Source organism: Halichoerus grypus, chromosome 2 (assembly GCF_964656455.1).
Source record: "Halichoerus grypus chromosome 2, mHalGry1.hap1.1, whole genome shotgun sequence".
In the NCBI taxonomy this organism is placed as follows: domain Eukaryota; kingdom Metazoa; phylum Chordata; class Mammalia; order Carnivora; family Phocidae; genus Halichoerus; species Halichoerus grypus.
This window is the reverse complement of record NC_135713.1, coordinates 151,575,690-151,602,002: the sequence shown is the minus strand read 5'-3', so window position 1 is coordinate 151,602,002 and position 26,313 is coordinate 151,575,690. Positions and strand designations below refer to the sequence as shown.

The window sequence follows — 26,313 nt, the reverse complement described above, 5'->3', positions numbered from 1 at the left end:
GGTGACAGTAGACATCCTTATCTTGCTCCTGATCTTAGGGGAAAAGTTTTCAGTTTTTCCCCATTGAGGATGATATTAGCTGTAGGTCTTTTGTATATGGCCTTTATGATGTTGAGATGTGTTCCATCTATCCCTGCTTTGTTGAGGGTTTTTATCATGAATGGATGTTATACTTTGTCAAATGCTTTTTCTGCATCTATTGAAATGATCATATTTTTCTTATCCTTTCTTTAATTAATGTGGTATATCACACTGATTGATTTGTGACTATTGAACCATCCTGGAAACCTGAGAATAAATCCCACTTGATCATGATGCATGATTTTTTAAAATACATTGTTGGATTATGTTTGCTAGTATTTTATGGAGAATTTTTGCATCCATGTTCATTAGGGATATTGGCCTGTAGTTCTGTTTTTCAGTGGAGTCTTTATCTGGTTTTGGTATCAGAGTAATGCTGGCCACATAGAGTGAGTTTGGACGCTTTCCTTCCTTTTCTATTTTTTGGAATAGTTTGAGAAGAATAGGTATTAACTCTTTGAATGTTTGGTAGAATTTGCCTGTGAAACCAACTGGTCCTGGACTTTTTTGTTTGTTGGGAGTTTTTTTTTTTTTTTAAGATTTTATTTATTTCAGAGAGAGAGAGAGTGAGAGCACTTAAGCATGAATGGGGGCGGGGTGCAGAGGGAGAAGCAGACTCCCTGATGAGCAGGGAGCCAGATGTGGGGCTCGATCCCAGGATCCTGGGACCATGACCCGAGCTGAAGGCAGATGCTTAACGACTGAGCCACCCAGGCGCCCCTGTTTTAAAAAAATTTTATTTAAATTCAATTAAGTTAACATATATTGTATTATTAGTTTCAGGGGTAGAATTTAGTGATTCATCAGTTGCATATAACACCCAATGCTCATTACATCAAGTGCCCTCCTTAATGCCCATCACCCAATTACCTCATCCCCCCACTCCCCTTCAGCAACCCTCAGTTTGTTTCTTATAGTTAAGAGTCTCTTATGGTTTGCCTCCCTCTCTGTTTTTATTTTATTTTATTTTTCCTTCCCTTCCCCTATGTTCATCTGTTTTGTTTCTTAAATTCCACATAAGAGTGAAATCATATGGTATTTGTCTTTCTCTGACTTATTTTGCTTAGCATAGTACCCTCTAGTTCCATCCATGTCATTGCAAATGGCAAGATTTCATTCTTTTTGATGGATGAGTAATATTCCATTGTATATATATATCACACCTTCTTTACCTATTCATCTGTCGATGGACATCTGGGCTCTTTCCATATTTTGGCTATTGTGGACATAGCTGCTATAAACATTGGGGTGCATGTGCCCCTTTGAATCACTACTTTTGTATCTTTTGGATAAATACCTTGAAGTACAGTGGCTGGGTTATAGGGTAGTTCTCTTTTTAACTTTTTTTAAATTAATTTTAAAAAATTTTTTATTTGTTTATTTGAGAGAGAGAGCATGAGTGTGGGGAAGAGCAGAGGGAGAGGGACAAGCAGACTCCATGCTAAGCATGGAGCTTGACACAGGGCTCCATCCCACAGCCCTGAGATCATGACCTGAGGCAAAACCAAGAGTCGGACACTTTAACTGAATGTGCCACCCAGGAGCCCCTATTTTTAACATTTTGAGGAATCTCCATACTGTTTTCCAGAGTGGCTGCACCAGTTTGTATTCCACCAACAGTGCAAGATGGTTCCCCTTTCTCTGCATCCTCGCCAACATCTGTTTTTTCTGAGTTGTTAATTTTAGCCATTCTGACCGGTGTGAGGTGGTATCTCAATGTGGTTTTGATTTGTATTTCCCTGCTGTCAAGTGATGTTGAGCATTTTTTCATGTGTCTGTTAGCCATTTGTATGTCTTCTTTGGAGAAATGTCTGTTCGTGTCTTCTGCCCATTTCTTGACTGGATTTTTTGTTTTTTGGGTGTTGAGTTTGTTAAGTTCTTTATATATTTTGTATTTTATAGCCCTTTATCTGATATGTCATTTCCAAATATCTTCTCCCATCCCATAGGTTGCCTTCTCGTTTTGTTGATTGTTTCCTTTGCTGTGCGAAAGTTTTTTATCCTGATGAAGTCCAATAGTTCATTTTTGCTTAATGGTCTATTGTTTTTAAAAATTTATATATAATTTATTTCTGCTCTAATCTTTATTATTTCCTTCCTTCTACTGACTTTAGGATTCGATTGTTGTTCTTTTTCTAGCTCCTTTAGGTGCAAGGTTAGGTTGCTTATTTGAGATTTTTCTTGCTTGCTAAAGTAGGCCTGTATTGCTATATACTTCCCTCTTAGGACCACTTTTGCTGCATCCCAAAGGTTTGGGACCATTGTGTTTTCATTTTCATTTGTTTCTATGTTTTGTTTTGTTTTTGTTTGTTTGTTTTTTTAGTTCTTCTTTGATTTACAGGTTGACCCATTCGTTGTTTAGTAACATGTTTGACCTCCATGTATTTGTTGTCTTTCCAATTTTTTCTTGTGGTTGACTTTTAGTTTCATAGCGTTGTGTTCAGAAAAAGTGCATGGTATGATTTCAGTCTTTTTGTATTTATTGAGGCCTAATTTGTGACCTAATATGTGATCTCTTCTGGAGAATGTTCCATGTACACTTGAAAAGAATGTGTATTGTGCTGTTTTAGGATGGAATGTTCTGAATATATCTGTTAAGTCCATCTGGTCCAGGGTGCCTAAGTGGCTCAGTCGTTAGGCATCTACCTTCGGCTCAGGTCATGATCCCAGGGTCCTGGGATTGAGCCCCACATCGGGCTCCCTGCTCTGCGGGAAGCCTGTTTCTCCCTCTCCCACTCCCCCTGCTTGTGTTCCCCCTCTCGCTGTGTCTCTCTCTGTCAAATAAATAAATAAAATCTTTAAAAAAAGAAGCTTTTTATAGGTTAATTAATGGGCTTTCATACCCCCTGGTTTCTAGCTGGGTTTGTCCAATGGAGAGCCTCACCAGGAGGTCATAGGGAGGGAGAATGAAGTCAGCATGTTTGTTCCCCTGGGTCCCTCCCTAAAAGTTCATTTTAGGCTGTGTGACTTGACAAAAGGACACTGTTCCTTTCAAGGAAGGCTTCCTTAGAAAGCTTTCTCTTTTCTAGGTTTAGTAACCTTTTCCTCAGGCCCATGGGTGGTGGCAGCTACAGGGCTGATGGACTCAGGATCTTGTAGCATTCCTTTGTGGGTCTCTCACCCCCTGTCCCTCCTTCATCATTGTCTCCTCCAATTATCCTGTTTTAAATGTGTCACCTGTCTTCTATTGGGTCCTTGGCTACTGCAGGGAAGCCAGCAGAATGTGAATCTCCCCTTGCCATCACTGGTATGTAGGACAGTGAAATAAAAGTTAGCAGAAGAGTTCTGATGCCCCAGGAGTACGGAGCATTGCCATTTCAGAAGAACAGGGAATGATCTGTCTTCTGAATTTGGAGGCATACTTTAAAATAGAAACTCGTGTTTGCTATTGGAGGCTTTTGAATGAAGGAATCTTACCGCAGATTTTTGAATCTAGTAAGGACTTCCAAGAAGGCCTGCAAGAATCTTAATATATTTTGCCCTGGGGGAAGGTGGGTCCACTGTCAGCTCCTCCTACTTCTCCGCCGTCCTTGACGGGTACAGAGGAGCGTGTCAGTGATTCCTGTGGCTTCACATGAACAGGCAGAAGCCACGGGACTGCAGTTTTTTCCAGGCCAAACAATGGGACATCCAGCCTAAAAATGGCGGAGTATTGCACTGAAAGAACCTGCTCTAGGAGTTCTTTCGATAGGAAGGATAAGCATGAAGCTAAACACATTGCCCCAAGAACCAAACACTACTCGTATAGACCTTCATATCCACACAAGCAACCAGTAGTGGATGGCAGAGATAACCTCTGACGAGTGACGTCAGTGGAATTTCTCATGCTCTCCTTCAGAGGATGTGTGAGAGCACAAAGTTCAAAGAGAGATAAACCACAGTAAGAGCGGCATACTGCGGGTGGGTTTTAAGTGATAATAAATTGTGATCAGATCGGCGGACAAGTGAAATGTGAAATGTAGGGATCTGGAGGCAGGGTCGGTGGACAGAACATGGTGGCAGGCTGTCAGAAAGTTCTTCTCTAAGTAGAGGTTGAGGCTCTGGAGGACAATGAATGGTAGGTTACAGAGTGGAGGGGAAGTCGGTCAGGGGTTGGAGTCAATGCGAAGATGAGAGGGCTTCCAGTTTGAGGGGAAGAAGAATCAAGGGTTTATTGGCAACAGTGTGAACTGCAGAAGACAGTCCCCGAGGGATGGCAGCAACACAACTCCGTGGACGTGCTGTGCAGCGAGTGTTGAGATCGCTCACGGTCCCCGATTCTTGAGCATTAAGAGAGGGTGCTGAGGGTGCCTGGGTGGCTCAGTTGGTTGAGCGACTGCCTTTGGCTCAGGTCATGATCCTGGAGTCCCGGGAGCGAGTCCCACCTCGGGCTCCCTGCTCAGCGGGGAGTCTGCTTCTCCCTCTCCTGCTCCCCCCCTCTTGTGCTCTCTCTCTCTCATTCTCTCTCTCAAATAAATAAATAAAATCTTTAAAAAAAAAAAAAAGGGCGCCTGGGTGGCTCAGTTGGTTAAGCGACTGCCTTCGGCTCAGGTCATGATCCTGGAGTCCTGGGATCGAGTCCCGCATCGGGCTCCCTGCTCAGCGGGGAGCCTGCTTCTCCCTCTGACCCTCCCCCCTCTCGTGCTTTCTCTCTCTCATTCTCTCTCTCAAATAAATAAATAAAATCTTTAAAAAAAAAAAGAGAGAGGGTGCTGAAGTGGACAAGGTAGCATCAGAGAGCAAGCGGATTTTACAACGAAGCTTCCAAATCACCTGTATTGAACCGACACTGAGCATCCCCTCCAAAGAAGACAGGTTTTATTTTTAAAGGCGAGGCCTTTTTCCCCTGCTCCAGCTGGGTGCAGGGCAACCAGGTCGTCTGCCTGCCCGAGGGCACTGGTGAGGGCGGCGGGGCAACAGGGGGCGGCACGGAAGAGGGGGTCGGGGGATGCTGTGACGTAAGAGGGGGACGATGGGGTGCAGGAGAGGGGACAAGTGGCAAGGGTGGGGCCCGCGTGGACGGAGGCCGGGGAGACCTGGTGCTCGTGTCCCCTTGCCCAGCCAGGACCGTGAGCAACGACCAGAACCTGTTTAAGACGCATCGGGAACAGGAACTCCAGGAAAGGAAGATGGTGTACCCGTGAGCCCGAGCAAGCCTCTGATCCCCTCTACCAGATCCCAAGAAACCCACCGCCCCCCTTATCACCGATTCCGTGTTCTTCCTCCAGGTGGGGCTCCTGGGAAGATGGGTTAATCCTGCCTGTAGCAGGGAGAAGGCCGTTGGACCTTCCCAGGAATGAGAGATTCCACGAGGATGAGGATCTCGACTTCTCTTTCTCGCTCGCAAGAGCGTATGTGCCGGGTGGACGGTGGGCACTTGCACCCCAACATGAGAAGTCGGGTCCTTACTTGATCTCCTAGCATTGCCATTCTTTCCACAGGCTGGAGGGCGTGGTCCTCAAGGGGACACTGGACCTCACAAATCCAGTTAAAAGACTGGAGGATTTCCAAAGAACATTCCCGCGTGCAGAGACTGCTCTGGCTGGCCAGTTACGGCCACCTCCCAAACCTATGCACATATATCCAAACCAGGGCTTTGAAAGAAGAGGGGCAGAGCATAGGGGGAGTGATCTGTTAGTAGGATCAGGGGCTCAGAGCTCACAGCACGCTCCCCAACTGATGTCTTTAGAGCGGGTTCGAAATTCCCGGAAGGATGACACCCTCTTTGGGTACCAGTTCCTCAACGGTGCAAACCCCATGCTCTTGAGGTGGTCCGCCAGCCTCCCAGCCCGGCTGGTGCTGCCACCAGGGATGGAGGACTTGAAGACCCAGCTGGAGAAAGAACTCCAGGTGCTGAGCTCCCTGTGTGCACCCACAGCCCCAGCCATGTTGCCTGTCTCCTACCCCCCCATTTCTTCCATCAATACTTTAATCGACACCCTCCTCCCTCTACATTTAAGGTTTCTCAACTTTGACACTGAGATTTGGGGCCACATAACTGTTGTGGGGCTGTCCTGTGCATTGTAGGATGCTTTAGTAGTACTAGATGCTAGAATCCCCCCTCCCCTCGTTGTGACAACCAAAAATGCCTCCAGACATTGCCAAATTGCCAAATATCCTCTGCGGGAGGGGGCAAAAATCACTTCTGGTTGAGAACCACTGAACTAACCATCTCCTCCTGTTATTCCTTTCTTTTCTCCCTCCTAGAGGGGGTCAAGCCTAATGTTACCATCTTGAAACAACAATACGTGGCCGCCCCTCTGGTCACGCTGAAGCTCCAACCTGACGGACTCTTACCCATGGTCATCCAGGTGAGAGGCGCTAGGTACCTTTCACACAGACATGGGTCCTTGAGAGACTCAGGCACACGGGTCCTGAGCCCCCACTCTCTCCCCTGCTCTAGCTGCAGCCTCCTCATCATGGACACTCCCCACCCATGCTGTTCCCGCCCTCCGATCCCCCTCTGCCCTGGCTGCTGGCCAAGACCTGGGTCCGTAGCTCTGATTTCCAGCTGCACCAGTTACAGTCACACCTCCTGAGGGGACACCTGATGGCTGAGGTTATTTCTGTGGCCACAATGAGGACCCTGCCCAGCCTGCATCCCATCTACAAGGTCAGCGTCTCTTCTGTATTTGATCGCCCTTTGTATCACACCCCCTTGCAGCTGGGGTAAGCACCTCCTCCGAGTCTAACCTTGTGGCATGTTAGGTTAGTAGCCATCTCGGTTTAAATGCACATGTGCGTACACGCACTCACACACACACACACGTGCACGCACGGACACACACCCAGGGCTGGGAGCATTGTTGAAATGTGGCCTCCAGGGGCGCCTGGGTGGCTCAGTCGTTAAGCGTCTGCCTTCAGCTCAGGTCATGGTCCCGGGGTCCTGGGCTCGAGCCCCGCATCGGGCTCCCTGCTCCGCGGGGAGCCTGCTTCTCCCTCTCCCACTCCCCATGCTTGTGTTCCCTCTCTCGCTGTGTCTCTCTCTGTCAAATAAATAAATAAAATCTTAAAAAAAAAAAAAATGTGGCCTCCAGAGGTTGCCAGGTGGGTAGTAAGGGATGGGGACGTTCCCGTCAGAGAGGTCTGTAGACGGCTCTGGATAATGGCTGAGGAGGAGGGTGTGAGGGATTGAAGTACTGGGTAGGAGAAAGGGTGAGAGGAAGCCGTGTTACTCGGTGGGGAGAAGAATCAAGAGTTCTTTCTGAGCACGAGTGGTTTCCAACACTTACAGACACGCACCTGAAGATGTCAGAGGGCAGTCAGATACAGGAGCCTGGGGTCCCTGAACACGTCAGGGTTGGAGATACAGACTTTGGGGTTATCAGAAAACAGAGCTACCGAAAGCCATTGTACTAGATGAAGCTGTCTGGGGTCTGTAGCTACAGCAGAGAATTCGGCCCAGGACGTAAGTGGAGGGCGCCCGGCCTTTATAAACTGGGAGGGCGGAGTGAAGTAAGACAAGGAGCAAGAGAAGGGACAGCCATTGAGGCAGGAGGGAAACAAAAGGCATGACGTCAAGGCGGCCGAGAGGAGAAGGTGTTGAAGAGGGAGGCATTATCATCTACGTCAAATGCTTAGAAGTCACAAACAGAGAAGCCACATTTGGATGTCAGTATGGAAGCCTCTGGTTACCCACTGGTGAGTGCTATCCTAGGGGAGTGGGGGTGGTGGTAGGTGAGCGGGAGAGACAGTGCAGGGTCACTCCTTTAAGAAGACTTGCTGTGGAAGGGAAGCAAGAAGTGAGGACGCTGATGGGAAGGGGTGTGTGGGGGGCGAGGCCAGGGTTTCCTCTGTCAGGGTATCCAGGATGAAGTGTGTGTGTGTGTGTGTGTGAAACAGAGGGAGACAGAGAGAGGGAAGGGGGGAGGAGAGGGGGGAGGGAGAGAGGGGAGGGAGAGGGGAGGGAGTGGGGGGGGTGGGAGAGGGAGAGAGGTTGGGGGGAGGAAGAGGTGGGGTGGAGGGGGAGGAAGGGAGGGGAAGGAGAGGGAGAGATTGCAGGAGTGACATCACGAGAAGGGAAAAGAGGACGGGAGACTTTGCCTTCGCAGGGAGCAGAGATACTTTCTCGATGGGAGTAAGAGACACATGAGATAGTTCCATATGTGGGAAACTTGCTAGGTTTTGTGGCGTGAGACAAGAGATTCCTGGGATTCTTACAAATAATGCGAGACTGTGCAAATAAGTGAACTTGTAAAACCCTTGATCTTGGGAGGCCTTGGGCAGATATTTTCCCATCTTTCTTTTCCCAAATCTTAACCTGATCCAATCCAATCCAACGGGAGGTCTCTCATTTTTATGGAGACCCATGCCCTCCCTCTTCTCTGTCCCTGGTCCTTTAATTTCCGCTCCCCTAAGATCCTGGGGTCCCTATAACGGTCCTGTTTCTTTCTCCCCAATCAGCTCCTGATCCCTCACTTCCGCTACACCATGGAGATCAACATCCTGGCCCGGAGTAATCTTGTCTCCAAATGGGGAATTTTTGATCTGGTATGGAAAGGGATGGGTAAAGAGGGCAGAGGGTTCAACAGTGGGAGAATCCTGAGGGTTGTTTGACTTACCCTCCCAACCCCCCACAAGCCCAGCATCCTCCATGAAGGCCTCTCCCTGATCTGCCTCACACCTGAGGAGGCTTCTCCTTAGAGGGGCCTGAGCAGGACCATTGACCTGGAATCTGACCCTGAACTCCTGACATGGCTAACCCTGGTGTATGTGCTGTGGGGTCGTCCTCAGGTGGTGAGCACCGGTAGTGGAGGCCACGTGGACATTCTCCAGAGAGCCGCCACTTGCTTGACCTACCGTTCCCTCTGCCCTCCTGACGACCTGGCTGACCGTAGGCTCTTGGATGTGAGGTCTTCTCTCTATGGCCAAGATGCCCTCAGGCTGTGGGGAATCATCAGCGGGTGAGGATGACACAGAAAGGGGGGCCCAGTGGGCTTGCTGGAGAGAATGAGGGGGGCTATAGGTCCAGCTGGTCCTGTGACGGCCACCTGAGGCCAAGGGCTTTCTTGCCTGGGAAGCAGGTACGTGGAGGGGATGGTCGGGCTTTTCTACAAGAGTGATGAAGCTGTGAGGGATGATCCGGAGCTGCAGGCTTGATGTAGAGAGATCGCTGAGAGCGGGCTGCAGGGTGCCCAGGACCGGGGCTAAGCTCAGATCCCTCCCCATCGGCCTGTGTCAACTCGCACCCACCTGCCAACAATCTGTACCATCTCACAGTGTTGTCCTAAGCCACCCCACCTTGGGTTCCCTGAGCTTCCAGGCATCACTCCAGAGCATCCTTCAGAAATCCGAAGGATCGAGCCTGATTCTCCAGCCCCTTCCCTCCTCACCCTCCTGTACAGCCTTCCGTGCCCACCAGTCAGGACCCCGGGACCATGACCTGAGCCGAAGGCAGACGCTTAACGGCTGAGCCACCCAGGAGCCCCTAAAAAGCTTCTGCACAGCAAAGGAAACAATCAACAAAACTAAAAGGCAGCCTATGGAATGGGAGAAGATACTTGCAAACCACATATCTGATAAAGGCCTAGAATCCAAAATCTGTAAAGAACTTACTAAACTCAACACCCAAAAACCAAATAATCCAGTTAAGAAATGGGCAGAAGACATGAATAGACACTTTTCCAAAGAAGACATCCAGATGGCCAACAGACACATGAAAAGATGCTCAACATCACTCATCATCAGGGAAATAAAAATCAAAACCACAGTGAGATACCACCTCACACCTGTCAGAATGGCTAAAATTAACAACACAAGAAACAAGTGTTGACAAGGATGTGGATAAGAAGGAACCTTTGTGCACTGTTGGTGGGAATGCAAACTGGTGCAGCCACTGTGGAAAACAGTATGGAGTGTCCTCAAAAAGTTAAAAATAGAACTACCTTAAGATCCAGCAACAGCACTACTAGGTATTTACCCAAAGGATACAAAAATACAGATTCGAAGGGATACATGCACCCCAATGTTTATAGCAGCATTATCTACAATAGCCAAACTATGGAGAGAGCCCAAATGTCCATCAACTGATGAATGGATAAAGAAGATATGGTGTGTGTACACACACACACACACACACACACACACACACACACACACACACTGGAATATTACTCAGCCATCAAAAAGAATGAAATCTGGGCCACTCGGCTCAGTCGGTTAAGTGTCTGCCTTTGGCTCAGGTCATGATCTCATGGTTCTGGGATTGAGCCCCATGTCAGGCTCTCTGCTCAGTGGGGAGTCTGCTTCTCCCTCTCGCTCTCCCTTGGTGCTCTCTCTCCTTCTCTTGCTTTTTCTCAAATAAATAAATAAAATCTTTTAAAAAATGAAATCTTGCCACCTGCAACAATGTGGATGGAGCTGGAGTATATTATGCTAAGTGAAATAAGTCAGTCAGAGAAAGATAAATACCATATGATCTCACTCATATGTGGAATTTAAGAAACAAAACAGATGGACATTTGGGAAGGGTGAAAAGAAGAAAAGAGAGAGGGAAACAAGCCATAAGTGACTCCTAAGTACAGAGAACAAACTGAGGGTTGATGGAGGAGGGTGGGGAATAGGCTAGATGGGTGATGGGTGTTAAGGAGGGCACTTGTGATGAACACTGGGTGTTGTATGTAAGTGATGAATCACTGAATTCTACCCCAGAAACCAATATTGCACTATATGTTAACTAACAAAATTTAAATTAAAAAATAATTTGAATTAAAATTTAAAAATTTATATATAGATATACATCCCATAAGGTCATACTCCCATGGAAGACACAACAGTGCATAAGAGTACAAAATGGATTTAGAGACACAAGAGGAATTTATCCAGAACATTCCCTTTGTAGCAGACTTCCTCAGTGTTTAGGAGAGCTTCTCTTGCACACATACCCCGAACCTTGGCTTTAGAGAGAAAACAACCCTACCCTTCTCTCATGTTGGTAAGAAAGTAGGAACTTTCCCTTCGAAACACTGAACTCCACAGAACACTGGTGACTTGTTCTACCTGCCCTGTTTTTGTAGTGATCAGAATGGGGTGGTTGATAACAGAATCATTTTTGAACTGATGCCTTCAGTAAGCTCTGCGTGGGGTGGAAAAACCGAGATGGAGTGAAGGGCTAGTGAGGGTCCCCCATCCTAGGATGGGAGCACTTGGTTAAGCAATCGCCACTGTCTTCTGGGGCTCATCGTATGACCACTCAGGGCAAGGCTTTGGGAGATGCAGTAGCCAAATCTAAGAATGGCGGTCTTGTGACCCTGTGACGCAGCAGAAGAGAAAAATCTCAGTTCAAGCTTTCCCCTCTGAAAGCAGATGGAAAAGCAGAATACTTACGTAACTCTGTGATGGCACACTTTTCGATTAGTCAGTGATACGAGGCGACTGGTGCCAAATCAAGAAATTGATTGTGAGTCTTGATGAATGGTGACGTCCGAATCATCTCAGCACCTGCTTTCTAACAGCAAACTTGTTATTAATAACTGTGAAAGTGGAGAATCTGGCAACTGAAGAAGATATCTGGGTGGAACAAGAGATTTTAGGGAGCTCTCTCCCCAGACTTCACCACTCCACCAAATCCTGTCTCTATTTGAGCCCTTAGTTATGATCAAAGATATTAGAATATTTCACTGTGAAGTGATTTCCACCATTATCACGGAATCCAGCATGTGAGCAGGAGGATGGTAACATTTAAGGGCTGGACTACCATGCTCTCTGCACTCCCCATTTGTGCCCCCAAGGCAAGGCAATATAGCAAAGAGGTCAGCAGGGACACGGGGAGGTTTCCGGCTCGCTGCCAAGACACTTAAACACATGGTCGTTAAGTTTCTGACGATGGCTCATATGCCAGAAGTACACTAAATTTCTCTGTGGATTTCTATGTGAATTTCTTTCTCAGAGACAGGAACCATAGGGATGATGGTTAAAGACATATAGATATAGTTAAAGATATATAGAGGGATATAGATCTACCCCTCTATAGATATAGATCTGTAAACATCTATACAGAGAGAGAGAGGGAGAGAGAGAATATAGAATTTTTTTTCTCTACAACATAGGAACATGAGTATGGCTGCCAAGAGATGGCCATGGTACTATGCCTTCAGCAAATATCCCCTTTAGGGGGAGAAACTACCAGTTATTTGCATCCGTTATCTCAAATTAGGAAATGTGAATCAAAAAATTAATAACAAACTTGTCAAGGTGACTTTGGGAAATTCCACCGCATCCTCACTACTGCAAAACCTTTAGGCAATGGGAAAAACCCTCCAAGTCAAAACAAGGTTAGGTCATATTCAAACAAGATCATCTGCTGTGAGTGAGACCTAAAGATTTGAGACCATCTCAAGGGAAGAATCTCAGAGTGTGAGATGATAGAGGAAGTCTGGAGTAGTGGTTAAGGGCACAAACTTTTGAGCCAGACACACTTGAGTCCACTTCTAGCCCCGCCTCTAACTTGCTGTATGATCCGTAACACATTACTGAGCATCTCAGAGTCCTTGCACACTCATCTACAAAATAAAAACAATAGCACCTACATCATAGAGCTGCTTGGACATTAAAAGAGTTACTGTGAACACTGCTCTAAACACAATATGTAAGGTTTAATAAGCATTCAACAAATAGTAGAGATCATCATTATGCACAAGGAAACCCCAAGATTTAAAGCAGAGCCGAGCGTGTGACTGAGCTGAAGGGGACCCATACTGGGCACAGATGGACCAAGGGGAAGTCATCAGTTGCAGATCATGCTGTGGCTTTGTGAAGATCTGAAAGGGAAACTGTATTGAAGGCAGGGATTTTCTGCACTATTTAGGTTAGTTTTAGGGTCCTATTCTCCAGGCTTTCAGATCTTTATCAATAGTGCAGTTTCTCATGGGACCCTGAGATGTCTCCCTGTAGTTTGAGAAGACCAAAATTAATAAAGACGTACAGTTAAACCAAAATATACTGCGACCCATCACAGAGCTGAACAGACCAAAGAAAAGCCTTTAGATTCTATACCCATGGACTTCCATCTAAAATTGACTTGTCAAAGATTCAAGGGTGCGGACCACACAGAATCAGTCTCTAACTATAAACACCACTTCCACTTACAAAACATCTGAAAGGATTATTTGAGCTTAACTCTATGATTACATGTCGTCCACTTTCGTTACCAGTGTTGTCAATGGGCTCTGTGCCAAAGAAAGGCTATTCAAAGCCATCAGGTTAACTAAGCAGAGTTCCCCTCTCTCTGAGAACCATGTGCTGAGCTGAGACCCAGCACAACACCATAAAGACGCACAGGCTGAGAAAGCTGAGGGATCTAGCAAAGCAAGCTCATGGCTCTCCAGCTGAAACAACTCCAGGGAAATCATCCCAAGGGCCTGGAGCCACCCTTGACCTCCCTGCAACTTTGAATACACTGGGACACTGGTCAATATTGCCAGAAACAAGATAGTGGGTTAAAAGTGGTGAAGAAGGAGAAGAAGAATAGGAGGAGGAAGAGGAAGAAGAAGAAGAGGAGGAGGAAGAGGAGAATCCAACAGATGTCAGTGTCAATGACTCCACTCTGAGGAATCTGCCCCATCTTCCCCAGATACCCTTAAACACACTGGTTGAAATAATAATCCCAGTCAATGGACATCTTATCCCCTCCCACTACCCAGGCCCTCTGACAGTCCCTCATTCAGAACACACTCACATTCCTGAGTCCCTTCTGGCTACAAGATCAATAGACATAGGACATATTTAGGAAGCAGAGCCCTTAAAAGTGGAAATAGACCCCACGTGCCCCTCTCTGGACCATCCCAGTACCCTTTAAAACCTGAAGCAGTTGAAGGTCTCAGACCTAGTATTCAAGGACTCCTTGAAGACAGCTCCTCGTTCCTCTTTGCAGACCCCGTAACACCTTCATTTTCCATGTAAAACACCTAAGAGCTTATGGTCTGCTGGAGATTCTGTTAAAAAGCATGAGAAGACAAGCCACAGACCAGGAGAAAATAGTTGCAAAACACATATCCCATAAGAGAGTTGTTTCCGAAGTATAAAAAGAACTCAACAATCAGGAAACAAAGTTTTACAAATGGGCAAACGCAGACAAAACCTGCATGATTCCACTTCTACGGAGTACCTGGAGTAGTCAGATTTATGGAGACAGGAATAGAATGCTGGTCACAAGAGTCTGGGGTGGGGGTGGCCGATACTGGAGGAATAGGTACTTGTTTCACGGATATAGAGTTCCAGCTTTGCAAGATGAACAGAGTTCTGGGGATGGGTTGCAGGACAGTGTGAATGCACTTAATGCGATTGAACTGTACACAGAGAAATGGCAAAGATGGTAAGTTTTATGTTATGTGCATTTTACCGCCATTAAGAATACAAATTTAATAATCGGCAAAAGATCTGGACAGACACTTCATCAAAGAAGATGTACAGATGGCAAATGAGCATATGAAGAGATGCTCAATGTCATACGTCATTAGGAGATTGTAAATGAAAACAGCGAGATACCACTACATAGTGATTAGGCTGGCTAAAATAAAAAACAAAAAACGGACAATACTAAATACTGACAAGAATGTGGAGCGATGAGAACACTCATTCATTGCTGATGAGAAGCCACTTTGGAAGACAGTTGCACAGTTTCTTACAAAGCTAAATTTCAGCAATTTTGCGCTCCTGGTGGTTAAGCGATTATGTCAACACAAAAATCTGCACGTGAATCTCTATAGCCATTTTCTTCAGAATTGTCAAAAACCGTCAATAGCGTGGATAAACAAACTGTGGTGCATGCAGACAATAGAATATTATTCAACGATGAAAACAAATGAGCTATCAAGCCATGAAAAGACATGACGAGCCCTAAATGCATGTAAATGCATATTGCTAAGTTAAAAAAAAAAAAAGCCAGTCTAAAAAGGCTGCATATTGCATGATTCCAACTATATGACACTCTCAAAGAGGCAGAACTATCGAGACAGTAAAAAAATCAGTGGTTGCCAAAGAGGTTGTGGGGGAGGAGGGAAGGATGAGCAGGTGGAGCACCGGAAGATTTTAGATCAGTGAAACTAATCTGTATGATGCTGTCATGGTGGATACATGTCATTGTACCCTTACAACTGTAGAACACAGTCAACTTTAACGTAAGCTCTGGACTTTAGTAAATTTCAATATTAGTTCATATAGTTACTTGACTTTCGTTACTATGTCAATATCAGTTCAATAATTGTAACAAATGTAAAATATTAATGCACAATGCATTATATATTATTATTAATGTGGAACGTTAATAGGAAAAACTATGCACAAGATGGGCGGCAGGGATATGTGGGAACTCTCTGTACTATCTACTCAATTTTTCTGTAAATCTAATACTGTTCTAAAAAATAAAGCCTATCCATTCATCTGTCGATGGACATCTGGGCTCTTTCCATAGTTTGGCTGTTGTGGACATTGCTGCTATAAATATTGGGGTGCGTGTGCCCATTTGAATGACTATTTTTGTATCCTTTGGATAAATATGTAGTGGTGCAATTGCTGAGTTGTAGGATAATTCCATTTATAACTTTTTGAGGAAGCTTCGTTCTGTTTTCCAGAGTGGCTGCACCAGTTTGCATTCCCACCAACAGTGTAAAAGGGTTCCCCTTTCTCCAAGACAAATACCATATGATTTCACTCATATGTGGAATTTAAGAAACAAAGCAGATGAACATTGTGGAAGGGAAACAAAAATAAAATAAAATAAAATAAAATAAGAACAGAGAGGGAGGCAAACCATAAGAGACTCTTAATCATAGGGAACACACTGAGGGTTGCTGGAGGGTTGGTAGGTGGGAGGATGGGGTAACTGGGTGACGGGCACTGAAGAGGGCACGTGATGTGATGAGCACTGGGTGTTACATGCAACTGATGAATCACTGAACTCTAGCTCTGAAACTAATAATACACTAACTAAATTGAGTTTAAATTAAAAAATAATAATAGTCTACTAATTTTTTTAAAACCTAATGGGAAAGATGTCTATTAGCCCAAGACCCATGGGCCATAAATAAACCAATAAAGCCTAGATTCCCTCTAGTTTCAAACCCTCATGATCATCCTCACTTCAGTATCCCCGATACCAGTCACTTCGCTGGTACTGACTCATGCTTCCATCTCGAGGTCCCCACTGATTCCCAATACCTGTCTGCCTTCACCTGGGAGAACCAACAATGCATCTGGACAGTTATGCACCACGGGCTTACAGCCCATCTCCTCCACCCCACCCCCAACATTAAATGCAGAGGGCTAGAGGTCAGAAAAATAACAGAGACTTTCCCATATTGGGAACACCCCATCTCAGGGTCCTGGGACCAAGCCCCGCGCGGGCTCCCTGCTCACCAAAGAGCCTGCCTCTCCCTCTCCCCCGTCCCTGCTCATGCTCATGTTCTCTCTCGCTATCTTGCTCTCAAATAAATAAATAAAATCTTTATTTTAAAAAGTGCATTGTTACTAGTGTACAGCTTGATGGCTTTCTCCAACTGAACACACTCAGATAATCAGCACCCAGATAAAAGGGAAAAACAACAACCCAGAAGTCTTTTTCATGACCCCTTCCAGTCAGTACCCTCCTCCAAAGGGTAACCACCGGTCTGACCTCTGGCCGCGTGGATTCGTTTTGCCCGTCTCTGTACTTTGTATAATAAAGTCGCTTCATGCATGTTCTTTTGTTCAGTACCATGTTTGTGAAATTCATCCGCATGGCTGCTAATGAGCTGTGCTTTCGTTCTCGAGGCCGCATGGAGTTCTTTTGTGCAAATATACCATAAGTAATGTGCTCGTTTCATTCCTGATTGCAGTTTCCAGTCGGGGACTATTATGCATAGTAGTGCTATGAACCTTATAGTGCATGTCTTTCAGCAAACATACATAAACACGTCCGTTGGATGGATAATTGGGAGTGAGTTATTGGATCCTGGGCTATGCATATGCTCGTTCTTTGTAAATATTGCCAAAAACTTTCCCAACGTGGCTGTGCCAATTTCAGCTCCCACCATCGGTTCAGGAGAGCTCTGTGTGCTTCACATCCTCCCTCCACAGTCCTTTTTCCTGCAGAGCTGGGTGTTCCCTGCAGAGCTGGCCTCTCACGGAAACAGGACAGTGGGTATGGGAGGGCAGCCCCCACCGCCTACAGAAATGCCCCGATACAGAGAGCTCTGTACCAGGGCAACAACACCTCCACTTTCTCAGGTACTTTCCAGTTTGTTTACTTCCAGTAGAAAAGAGCCCTTTGTGGGTTTTTGCCTAACAAGTGAACATCTAGCTGGGTATTCTGTGAGGGGAGAGGGAGGAAGAATCAAGTATTCTGTTGAATTAATATCTATTTGAATCTATTTCTTCCCAATTCTCTTTCATCATGCCTTATATCTGGAATTCAGGACTCCATCTAAGGATCTGAAAAAATGATCAGCTCCTTTCCAAATGCAAACTGCTTCTCCCCTTTCCTGGCCCGCGGCTCCCTCTGTCCCCTTCCTCAGTCATGGCTCCCCGCACGGGCTTCTAAAATCTGTCCAGATTTCCCACTCACTTCAGCTCTGTTCCAACTCTCTCACTGTGGGTCCTTTGCTTACACTCATGGTTATGGCATCTTGGAAAGAAACAGAGAAAAACCAGTCCCCCATATCCGGTCAGAACTCTTCCTCCAGGGGCACCTGGATGGCTCAGTCGGTTAAGCCTCTGACTCTGGATTTCGGCTCAGGTCAAGATCTCAGGGTTGTGAGATCAAGCCCTGTGTTGGCTCTGAGATGAGTGTAGAGCCTGCTTGAGATTCTCTCTCCCTCTCTCTCTCTCTCTGCCCCTGCCCCCCCCCCATGCTCAAGCATGCTCTCTCTCTCTCTCTCAAAAAAAAAAAAAGATTAAAAAGGAACCGTTTCAAATCTCTGGACATGGTCCTATGGGCATACAGCAAATGAAGAAATATTTATTCAAAAAATCTATTAAAACTCAGTTTATTTTTAATAAGTGGCACTTAAACCCAGATCTGCTCATTCCTTTCTCCCTCCCAGTGAGATGGAAACCCCACTCCAGGCTGGTAAGACCAAGAATTCAGAGCTCCTTTTCCCTCTAGCTCCCGTCGGAAGGCTATTCGCATTTGATGCACTTTTCCAAAAACATGTTCACACTCTTCATCCTGCTCCCAACTACCTGTCACTGAGGACAGGTTGTGGGGCGACGCAGCTGAGAGCCCGGGGCCCCCTCCTTCCACCCGGCCCCTGCTCGTGGGGCAGCATGGTGGAATATACCCCAGAGAATAATGTGACAAACACCCGCATACTGGCTACCCAGAATAATCAACCGTGAACATTATCGCTTCAGATATGTCTTTATATAAAATAGATAGAACGTCACAGGGGGAAAATGATCCTTTGCCCTGCCTTCTCGTTCCCTGGAAACAGCCATATTTCACGTTGCTGAAATATTTCTTCTGATGCTTATATTCATTTCTAAATAATACCCTCGTACTTCTGTTTATGGAGCAATCTGTTTGAGAAACTATTTACTGTAAATGGTACTGTAAAAAAAAAAAAAGAAACTATTTACTGATTATTTGCCTTTCTGCAACAGTAATGAGCAATTAGCTTTCTTAGACTCTCCGCCGAATTTCCACCGTCCCCCAGGCTCTCCCGTACAATTATACCTAAATTTTTGTTAAATCGATATTCAAGAGTTTACATTTTTTTTGATTACATAAATATTGTTCACTGCAGAGTCCAATAAGCACAAGATTGTACTTCCTTTCTTGCCCAGCATTGCTTCCCTGGAAACTAATAATTGCCTTGATTTTTATTTGCTTAATTTTGTACGTACCTGTCCTTCACTGTCCCCCGTGTGCTCCATCCCCTCTGTAAAATGTCTATCCATTTTATTTTTTAATTATAAAGTATGTGAGATAATACATCAGGGACATTTCATCCCTTCCCAGAGCCCTCTGTCCTGCACCAACCCGAACTGGCTGCTCTTCAGCTCTGATAAACGGTTTTTATTCTGGAATTCGCCTTTATTGTTCTCCCACGTCGGATCCTCTGCTCACTAAATCCCAAGTTTTTCTCTTCTTGGTTTTTGCCTTTGTTCCGGTAGCTTCCTTACTGATCTAACTCCTTGTGCATCTTAAATATCTCCAGTCTTTCGTGACATTTAACAATTCGGTGTAAATATAAGCACTGTTTTATTGTCTCTGGCTTTTGATCGTGCTATTTTATTTTATTGTTATCTGCTGTTTTGTCAGGGAAGGCTTCTAGAATGTTCTCTTTAGCTCTAGTGATGTGAAATGTTCATGGGGTTGTGCTTGGAAACAGCCACTGATTACAGAATGGTGGTGTAATTTCTGTGGCCTCATCTGGGTGACTCTCAGGAGCCTCGTTTGGAATGCATCCCCCCGCCCCTTTCTAGATCATATCGGGCTCACATGTCAAGCCTGGAGTAAGTACCAAGGCTTTGCCACTGTGATCGAAACAGCCTCAGGACAAGGCTGACCCCGTGTGAGGCAGGACGGAAAGATCCGGAGAAACCGTAACTTTGAAAACACTGCGTCAAACTCCTCCTAAAGCTGCCACGCTCCTAGATTCTGTTGTATGAACTGGTGAGTCCCCTGTATTACGCAAGCCAGCTTGACACGGGCTTGTCTTTTGTTACCGGGGGTGATGTGATTAGTGGCAACTGAACATGTCGCGACTGCGGTGGATGTTTCCCCGAAACGCTGGGGGGGAGCTCTCCGTGCTTCGGCGGACCCGGCGAGGGGCACACTGCAGAAGCCTGGCCAAGTGACCACGTGCTATGCCCTGACGCTCCCACCAGCAGAGAACAAGGAAGCAAAAGGTCTAGGTGAGCAGGGACAAAAGGCACAGGAGAGGGAGGACTGTCCACACAGCAGATTTCAACCTGTTCGTGAAAGACTGAAAGCAGGTAGAGAAATTGATTTCAGCTTTACATTCTAGACGCTATAAAGTGCATTGAGGGGGAATCGCAGTAAGTACCAGACCCAAGAGCCCCCCGAGAACTACTCGGAGGTCCAAGCCTTGGCGGTACCATTTACCCTGTAATACGTGTAAATGAGTGACACGAGGACCTGGCTGCAAGTCCCTCCATATATGGGCACGTAGGTGGAGGTGGAGGTCCCCAGACTGCACACCCCACCTCGCACAACTAGCTACTCCTCTGTCACGGTTCTATTCGCAGTGTGTTCGGCGTGGATCTTTCCCTGAGCTGCATCCATCCACACACATCTCCGCCCAGGTACCCCCAGCTCACCAGACTGGTTTTCGAAAACTTAGTCACACTTCTCCCTCAACCCCCGACTCTCGCCATCACTGCCCTCATCCTCACTGATGTTGGGTGCCGTTTTCCAGACATTCATCCCGGGAATTTCCGGTTGACTCTGACACCAGCCCTCCTTCTTCACTGCGCCCCATCACCAAGCCTCTTGGTTCAGCCTCCACTGTGTTTCTCCCACCCATCTGCTCCTTGCCATTCCCGCTCACCTCTCCCTCAGGATCATTTCCTATTTGGACTGCTGGGCACTGTCGTCATCGGTCTTCCGCATGCACTACCTTCAATCGCTAAACCTCTGCCAAGTTCATCTTTCACAGGGGCTGGTCTGATGACACTCCCATTACTCAGAAATCAGCCTTGGCTCCCTGCAGAGCAATCTGCCCAGTTCAATGCGCAGATTAATCTTCCCATACCTCAGTTTTTTACCATAAAAGGTCATACATAGGGAATCTGGGAAGATGGTAACAGTAGAGATGGCATAGATTTTGGATTTTCCTAAATACTCCCATAGAAACAGAACAGAGAAAATTCTCACATAAAAACAGACCAAATGGCAAATCAAAACCACAGTGAGATATCATCTCACACCTGTTAGACTTGCTATTTCAAAAAGACAAAAAATAACAAGTGTTGGCAAGGATGTGGAGAAAAGGGAATCTTTGTGCACTGTTGGTGGAAATGCAAATCAGTACAGCCGCTGTGGAAAACACTATGGCGTTTCTTCAAAAAATTAAAAATAGCAATACAATATGATCCAGTAATTCCGCTTCTGGGTATTTATCTGAAGAAAATGAGAACACTAACCCAAAAAGATATCTGCATCCCCATGTTCACTGCAGTGTTATTTACAATAGCCAAGATATGGGGACAGCCTAAGTGTCCATGGATGGATGAACAGATAAATAAAATGTGGTGTATATATACAATGGATTATTATTCATTCATTAAAAAGTAGGAAATCTTGCCATTTGCAAAAACATGAATGTACCTTGAGGGCATTATGCTAAGTGAAATAAGTCAGGCAGAAAGAGATAAATACCGTATGATCTCACTTATGTGTGGAATCTTAAAAAGAAGGAAGAGGAGGAAGGGAAGGAAAGGAAAGGAGAAACCAAGCTCGTAGATACAGAGAACAATTTGGTGGTTTCCAGAGGCAGGGGTGGAGGTGGGCCAAATGGGTGGAGGGGGTCAAAAAGTACACACTTCCAGTTACTTTACAGCGTAAAGTACTCCTGAGAGAAGCGGGATCATGATGTAAACACCCATCGAGGACGTCGAGGACGATCATTCTAGTGGTGGTGTGGACAGCACACGCTGGAGCCGGGAAACTGGAATGGATGCCAATCCGAATCCTACAAACCGGGTTTGTATCCCTCTCTGTGCATGAGCAGTGTGGTCTCGGACGAGCACGCATTGCTGTATGTGAAATTGTGTGAATATGTCAAATTCATGGCTTATCCATGAATCTAAGTATTCCCTGAAGAATCGATCATTCCAATTACGGCTGCATCAAAAAAGCAAAGTTCCTCCAAACTGAAATCAACAAAAATTATCCAAGAACCGCGGTGACTCAGGTCAAGAAAGATTGCATAATATGGCATGGCTGTCACCTCTTACGCGACAAATTATGTGAAATCCTGATCAGAAAAATGTACTTAGCAACTTTTCTGAAAACAGAAATGAATTACATGAAATAAATTTGTACTAATTTAGTTATCATGTATGCCTTAATTTTATTACTGACACAAACATTGCCTGCCCATTCGCATATTATCCTGTTATTTTTAAACCTTTATCAAGATGGATTGTATTAGTTATAGTCTGTTCATTATTTCTGTTGAATTATTGCCAAAGCTGATTTTACCAATTGGCTTTGTAACTACCCTAAAATAAGCCTTATTTGATGACAGTAAACTAACAACGCCAAAAGTGATAGTAAACTATCCGTTAAGTACACTGCTGGATTGGGCGCCCGGGTGGCTCAGTTGTTAAGCGTCTGCCTTTGGCTCAGGTCATGATCCCGGGGTCCTGGGATCGAGTCCCACATCGGGCTCCCTGCTCGGCGGGAAGCCTGCTTCTCCCTCTCCCACTCCCCCTGCTTGTGTTCCTGCTCTCGCTATCTCTCTCTGTCAAATAAATAAAATCTTTAAAAAAAAAAAAATTACTAAAAAAAAAAGTATACTGCTGGATTAGGTTGCTATTATTTTTTCTGAGATTATTTGCCTTGAATGCTCATATGTGAGATGAAATTATAATATCAGTTATGTTACAGATTATATTATATTAAATTATATTATCAGGCTTTGCTGTTTGGGATTTATGATCATAAAATTAATTGCAAGGCTTTGCACCTTTTTATTTATGTTGGACTAGATTATTTGACATGAAAATGATAAGCATTTTGAAAGTATGAGGAAATTTTCATGGTGCCATTTTTGGATGCAATTATTTAACAAAATTGATTTACCAATGCCATATTTATTGCATGCATTCACTTTGAGTACTCTTTATTCTTGAGTTAGTCATTTCTCAGAAAGAAACATTTCAATCTTTTTTAAAGACCTGTCATTAATTTTTAAATAAGAAAGTGTTGCTATATCTGCTTTCTCATACCTTCCTAATGCAAAAATCACATCAAATGATTATTAATCTTTTGGTTTTTATTAAAATTGTTTTATAAAATTTTTAAAATTAAATTTCTCATTAGATATGTTGCATCTTTTATTTAAAATGTATAGAACAGTGATGTGTTTCAAAGATGAGCAAAAAAAAGTACCGCAGGTTTACAACTTTTTAATTTTACTTTTTTCTATTTTGTTGGAAGTTGGTTTGGGACAGTGTACTATTTAAGTTTTCATTTGTTGTGATTTTATCTATTAATAAATTGATTTTACTTCTAAGAAAGAAAAAAAAAAGGCAGTGGACCCGATGGTGTCCAAGGCCCACGCAGCACCAGGCTCCCGTGAGAGGGACGTGCCCCCCGCTCCTAGGCCAGCCTGAGGTCCCCGCGGCTGGTCCCCTTCTCTGGGCTTCGTGGGCGCACGCAGCTCCTCTCGGTCCAGTACTGCCTGGCGGCCGGCAGGTGGCGCCCAAAGCTCAGAACGGGCCACAGGGCGCTCTCCACCTTGGGGAGAGCAAATACCGAAAAGAGGTCGTTTCCACGCCTGCCCCCTTCCATCTCTCCCCGCCCCCCCATCACTAGGTACAGAGGGCCAGGTCTTCAGCTGAAGACAGTTCTGCTGTTTAGGCGGATCAGGCTGAGGCAAGCCTCACCCGGCGTCAGGGGCGCCCCGAGCCCGTCCCAAGGCTGGTGGGCGGTGCGGAGGGAGCTGCAGGGCAGCCTCCGGGATCCAAGGCCGGAATCCCCCCGGATCCAAGGCCGGAATCCCACCGAAGAGGCTGCGCGGGTGCAGCCGCTGATGCCACGCCCCGGGCCAGCAGGCTGCTCCCTGCACCCCGAGAGCTGCCCCCCGGCCCCACCCCGCCCTGCGCGGGCACGTGGGACGGCAGCCGGCTCTGCGGGCAGGGGAAGGGTGCAGCCGGACCGGGGCAGGCCCGCAGCTGGGCTAGGAGTAAACCCTGCTGGGGAAGCAGCCCCGGCCCAGCTGAGAGCACGCTTGCACCGCACCCCCTTCTCTCACCTTCTGCCGGGGCCCCTTGCTCCCTGGGGAGCCTGGACCAAGGGGGCCCTTTCCCTGTGTGCACCCTGCCACCTGCAGATGCCTGGAGGCCTGGGGAGCAGGGGTAAGGGGGCCCCTGGAGATCATCCCAACTCAGAAAGACGTCCTTGCCTTCCTGCTCCTGCTCACTAAATACTGAGTACCTACTATCCGCCTGGCCCTTTGCTAAGCCTGTTTGGGGTGAGGAATGGGGGAGAGGGGGGACCAAAGAAAAAAGTGAGTAAGTAGGAGAACAACCTCAAGCACACAGAGGCCGGCCCGAGGCACCGAATGAGGAGGAGGAGGTTTGGGGTCACTCCCGCCTGTTAAGTCCAGGGAATGTCGCACAAGGAGAAGAACCACAGCCTGGTGTTGTTCCCAGAGGCAGAGGGACAGCAAGTACAAAGGCTAAGAAGCGGAAAGTTTGCTGGAGAGTGGACGGTGAGGAGGGGCCGATACAGGATGAATAATTCAGGGCTGGTCAGGTGCCCCACTCAAGCGGCCCACAGCTCAGAGGTGAGGCCCGATGACCTGTCTCACAGGGATTGCTTCTTTTTTTTTTTTTTAAAGATTTTATTTGTTTATTTGAGACAGAATGAAATAGAGAGAGAGCATGAGAGGGGGGAGGGTCAGAGGGAGAAGCAGACTCCCTGCCGAGCAGGGAGCCCGATGCGGGACTCGATCCCAGGACTCCAGGATCATGACCTGAGCCGAAGGCAGTTGCTTAACCAACTGCGCAATCAGGTGCCCCTACGGGGATTGCTTCTTAACTGAGCAGAGACTCAAGTCCAGGCAATGGCAGAAATTCGAGCATCAGCGCTGTGTCTGTGGCCCACGACCAGGGTGAGCGGGATATGTTGGGTTGAGGGGACTTGGCCCCTTTTCTTGCCTTTACTGTTCCCCGCAGGTCGCGGATGCCTCTGCTCAGCTCGCTAGTAAAGAATGGACCTGCCTGGGGGCGCCTGGGTGGCTCAGTCGTTAAGCGTCTGCCTTCGGCTCAGGTCATAGTCCCAGCGTCCTGGGATCGAGCCCCGCATCGGGCTCCCTGCTCAGCGGGAAGCCTGCTTCTCCCTCTCCCTCTGCCCCTGCTTGTGTTCTCTCTCTCGCTGTGTCTCTCTGTCAAATAAATAAATAAAATCTTTAAAAAAAAAAAAAAAAAAGAATGGACCTGCCTGGACAGAGACCAGCGTCGTGCACTTTGAGGGGGTGTCTCTGGACAACGACGCCAATGGCTTCCCCCCCCCCCCTCTCTCTCCTATCCTGACCCAGCACCAAGTTTCTCGGGCTCGTAGCCTCTGCTTCTGGCCTTCCTTCCGAGCTTCGTCCCTGGACAGCTGTGTCTCTGCCACCATTACCAGGAGGTCCTGCCTGAGGAGCCCAAGCTGGGTGCCCAGAGCGCCAGCATCCTTCCCCGGGTCACCAGTGGAACTGGACCACCATGACCAATGGATTTTTGCCTGGGTCTTCAACATAGGCTCCAACCAGTGTAGGTCAAGAGGTCAGATCCTGGGTGGAAGAAGGAATATCGGAATGCTGTCCCCACAAGCCTTGACTAGTGCTCACCCTCGGGGAAACACCAGTGCTCCAGAAGGGTCCAGCTTTATCTCTGAGCACCCTACTGCACGCAGGGAGTGCTGTGAACTTCCAATAACCCTGTCTCCTCATGTGAATTGCCAGCGGAAAGCAGGTTGAAGCTCCTAGCCCGCGTAGCCAGGGCCCCCAGGTGTGCTAATCCAGGTGTGCTACCCCCCTCCGCCAGGTGTTGCCTCTGAGCAATCCCCAGTGCTAAAGAGAGGTGAAGCCTGCTCACTCCAGGAAAGCTCTGAGGGTCTGCTGAGCACTGTCCAGGGAGCTCTACTCCCAGCCTGCGAGCCCCAAGGATGACCAGGACTGGGAGAGGGACAGGTTGGGAGAGGTGGACAGACGTCTCCGGCAGAGTCATCAATTAAGCAAACAAGCTTATGCGCTGTATTTATGCTTTCAACACCTTCAGAGTCACTTTTATTTCTACCAAAGGAGGAGGATGAATCTTAAGTTGTTCATCTTAAACCTTCAAGACAAACTGGGCTGTTCTAAGATTTGAATGCAAACAAAGCTCCTTTAAGAACAGCTGAATAAGCTTACTGTTGGGTGTTTTTATATTAACTGATACACATCTTTAAGCATCACAAATCTGAAACAACTAACAGAGGCTTCTTAATGTCCATGAAGAGGAGAGTAAAATATTACTTCTTTTTGGTATTATTTTGATATTAGAAAAAAAAAAGGTCTTCTCTTTCTAAAAGAAAAAAAAAAACCCAACTGCTTCTTGTAC

General features: G+C 46.5%; 1 protein-coding gene across 25 annotated transcripts in view; it reads left to right on the top strand.

Moving 5' to 3' along the window:
* LOC118519108 (polyunsaturated fatty acid (12S)/(13S)-lipoxygenase, epidermal-type-like) overlaps nt 1-26,313 on the top strand; it is a 156,209-nt gene that overhangs the window by 92,793 nt on the left and 37,103 nt on the right. For 6 of the 25 annotated variants that reach the window (XM_078067817.1, XM_078067813.1, XM_078067816.1 and 3 more), the window contains 4 exons: nt 6,268-6,371; nt 6,464-6,673; nt 8,464-8,550; nt 8,794-15,443. The exons of 5 other annotated variants lie outside the window; for them this stretch is intronic. In XM_078067817.1, the coding sequence (XP_077923943.1) occupies nt 6,360-6,371; nt 6,464-6,673; nt 8,464-8,550; nt 8,794-8,967 (483 nt within the window). In that variant the 5' untranslated portion in view covers nt 6,268-6,359 and the 3' untranslated portion in view covers nt 8,968-15,443. 14 more of the 25 variants (XM_078067814.1, XM_078067815.1, XM_078067821.1 and 11 more) reach the window with 11 other exon arrangements.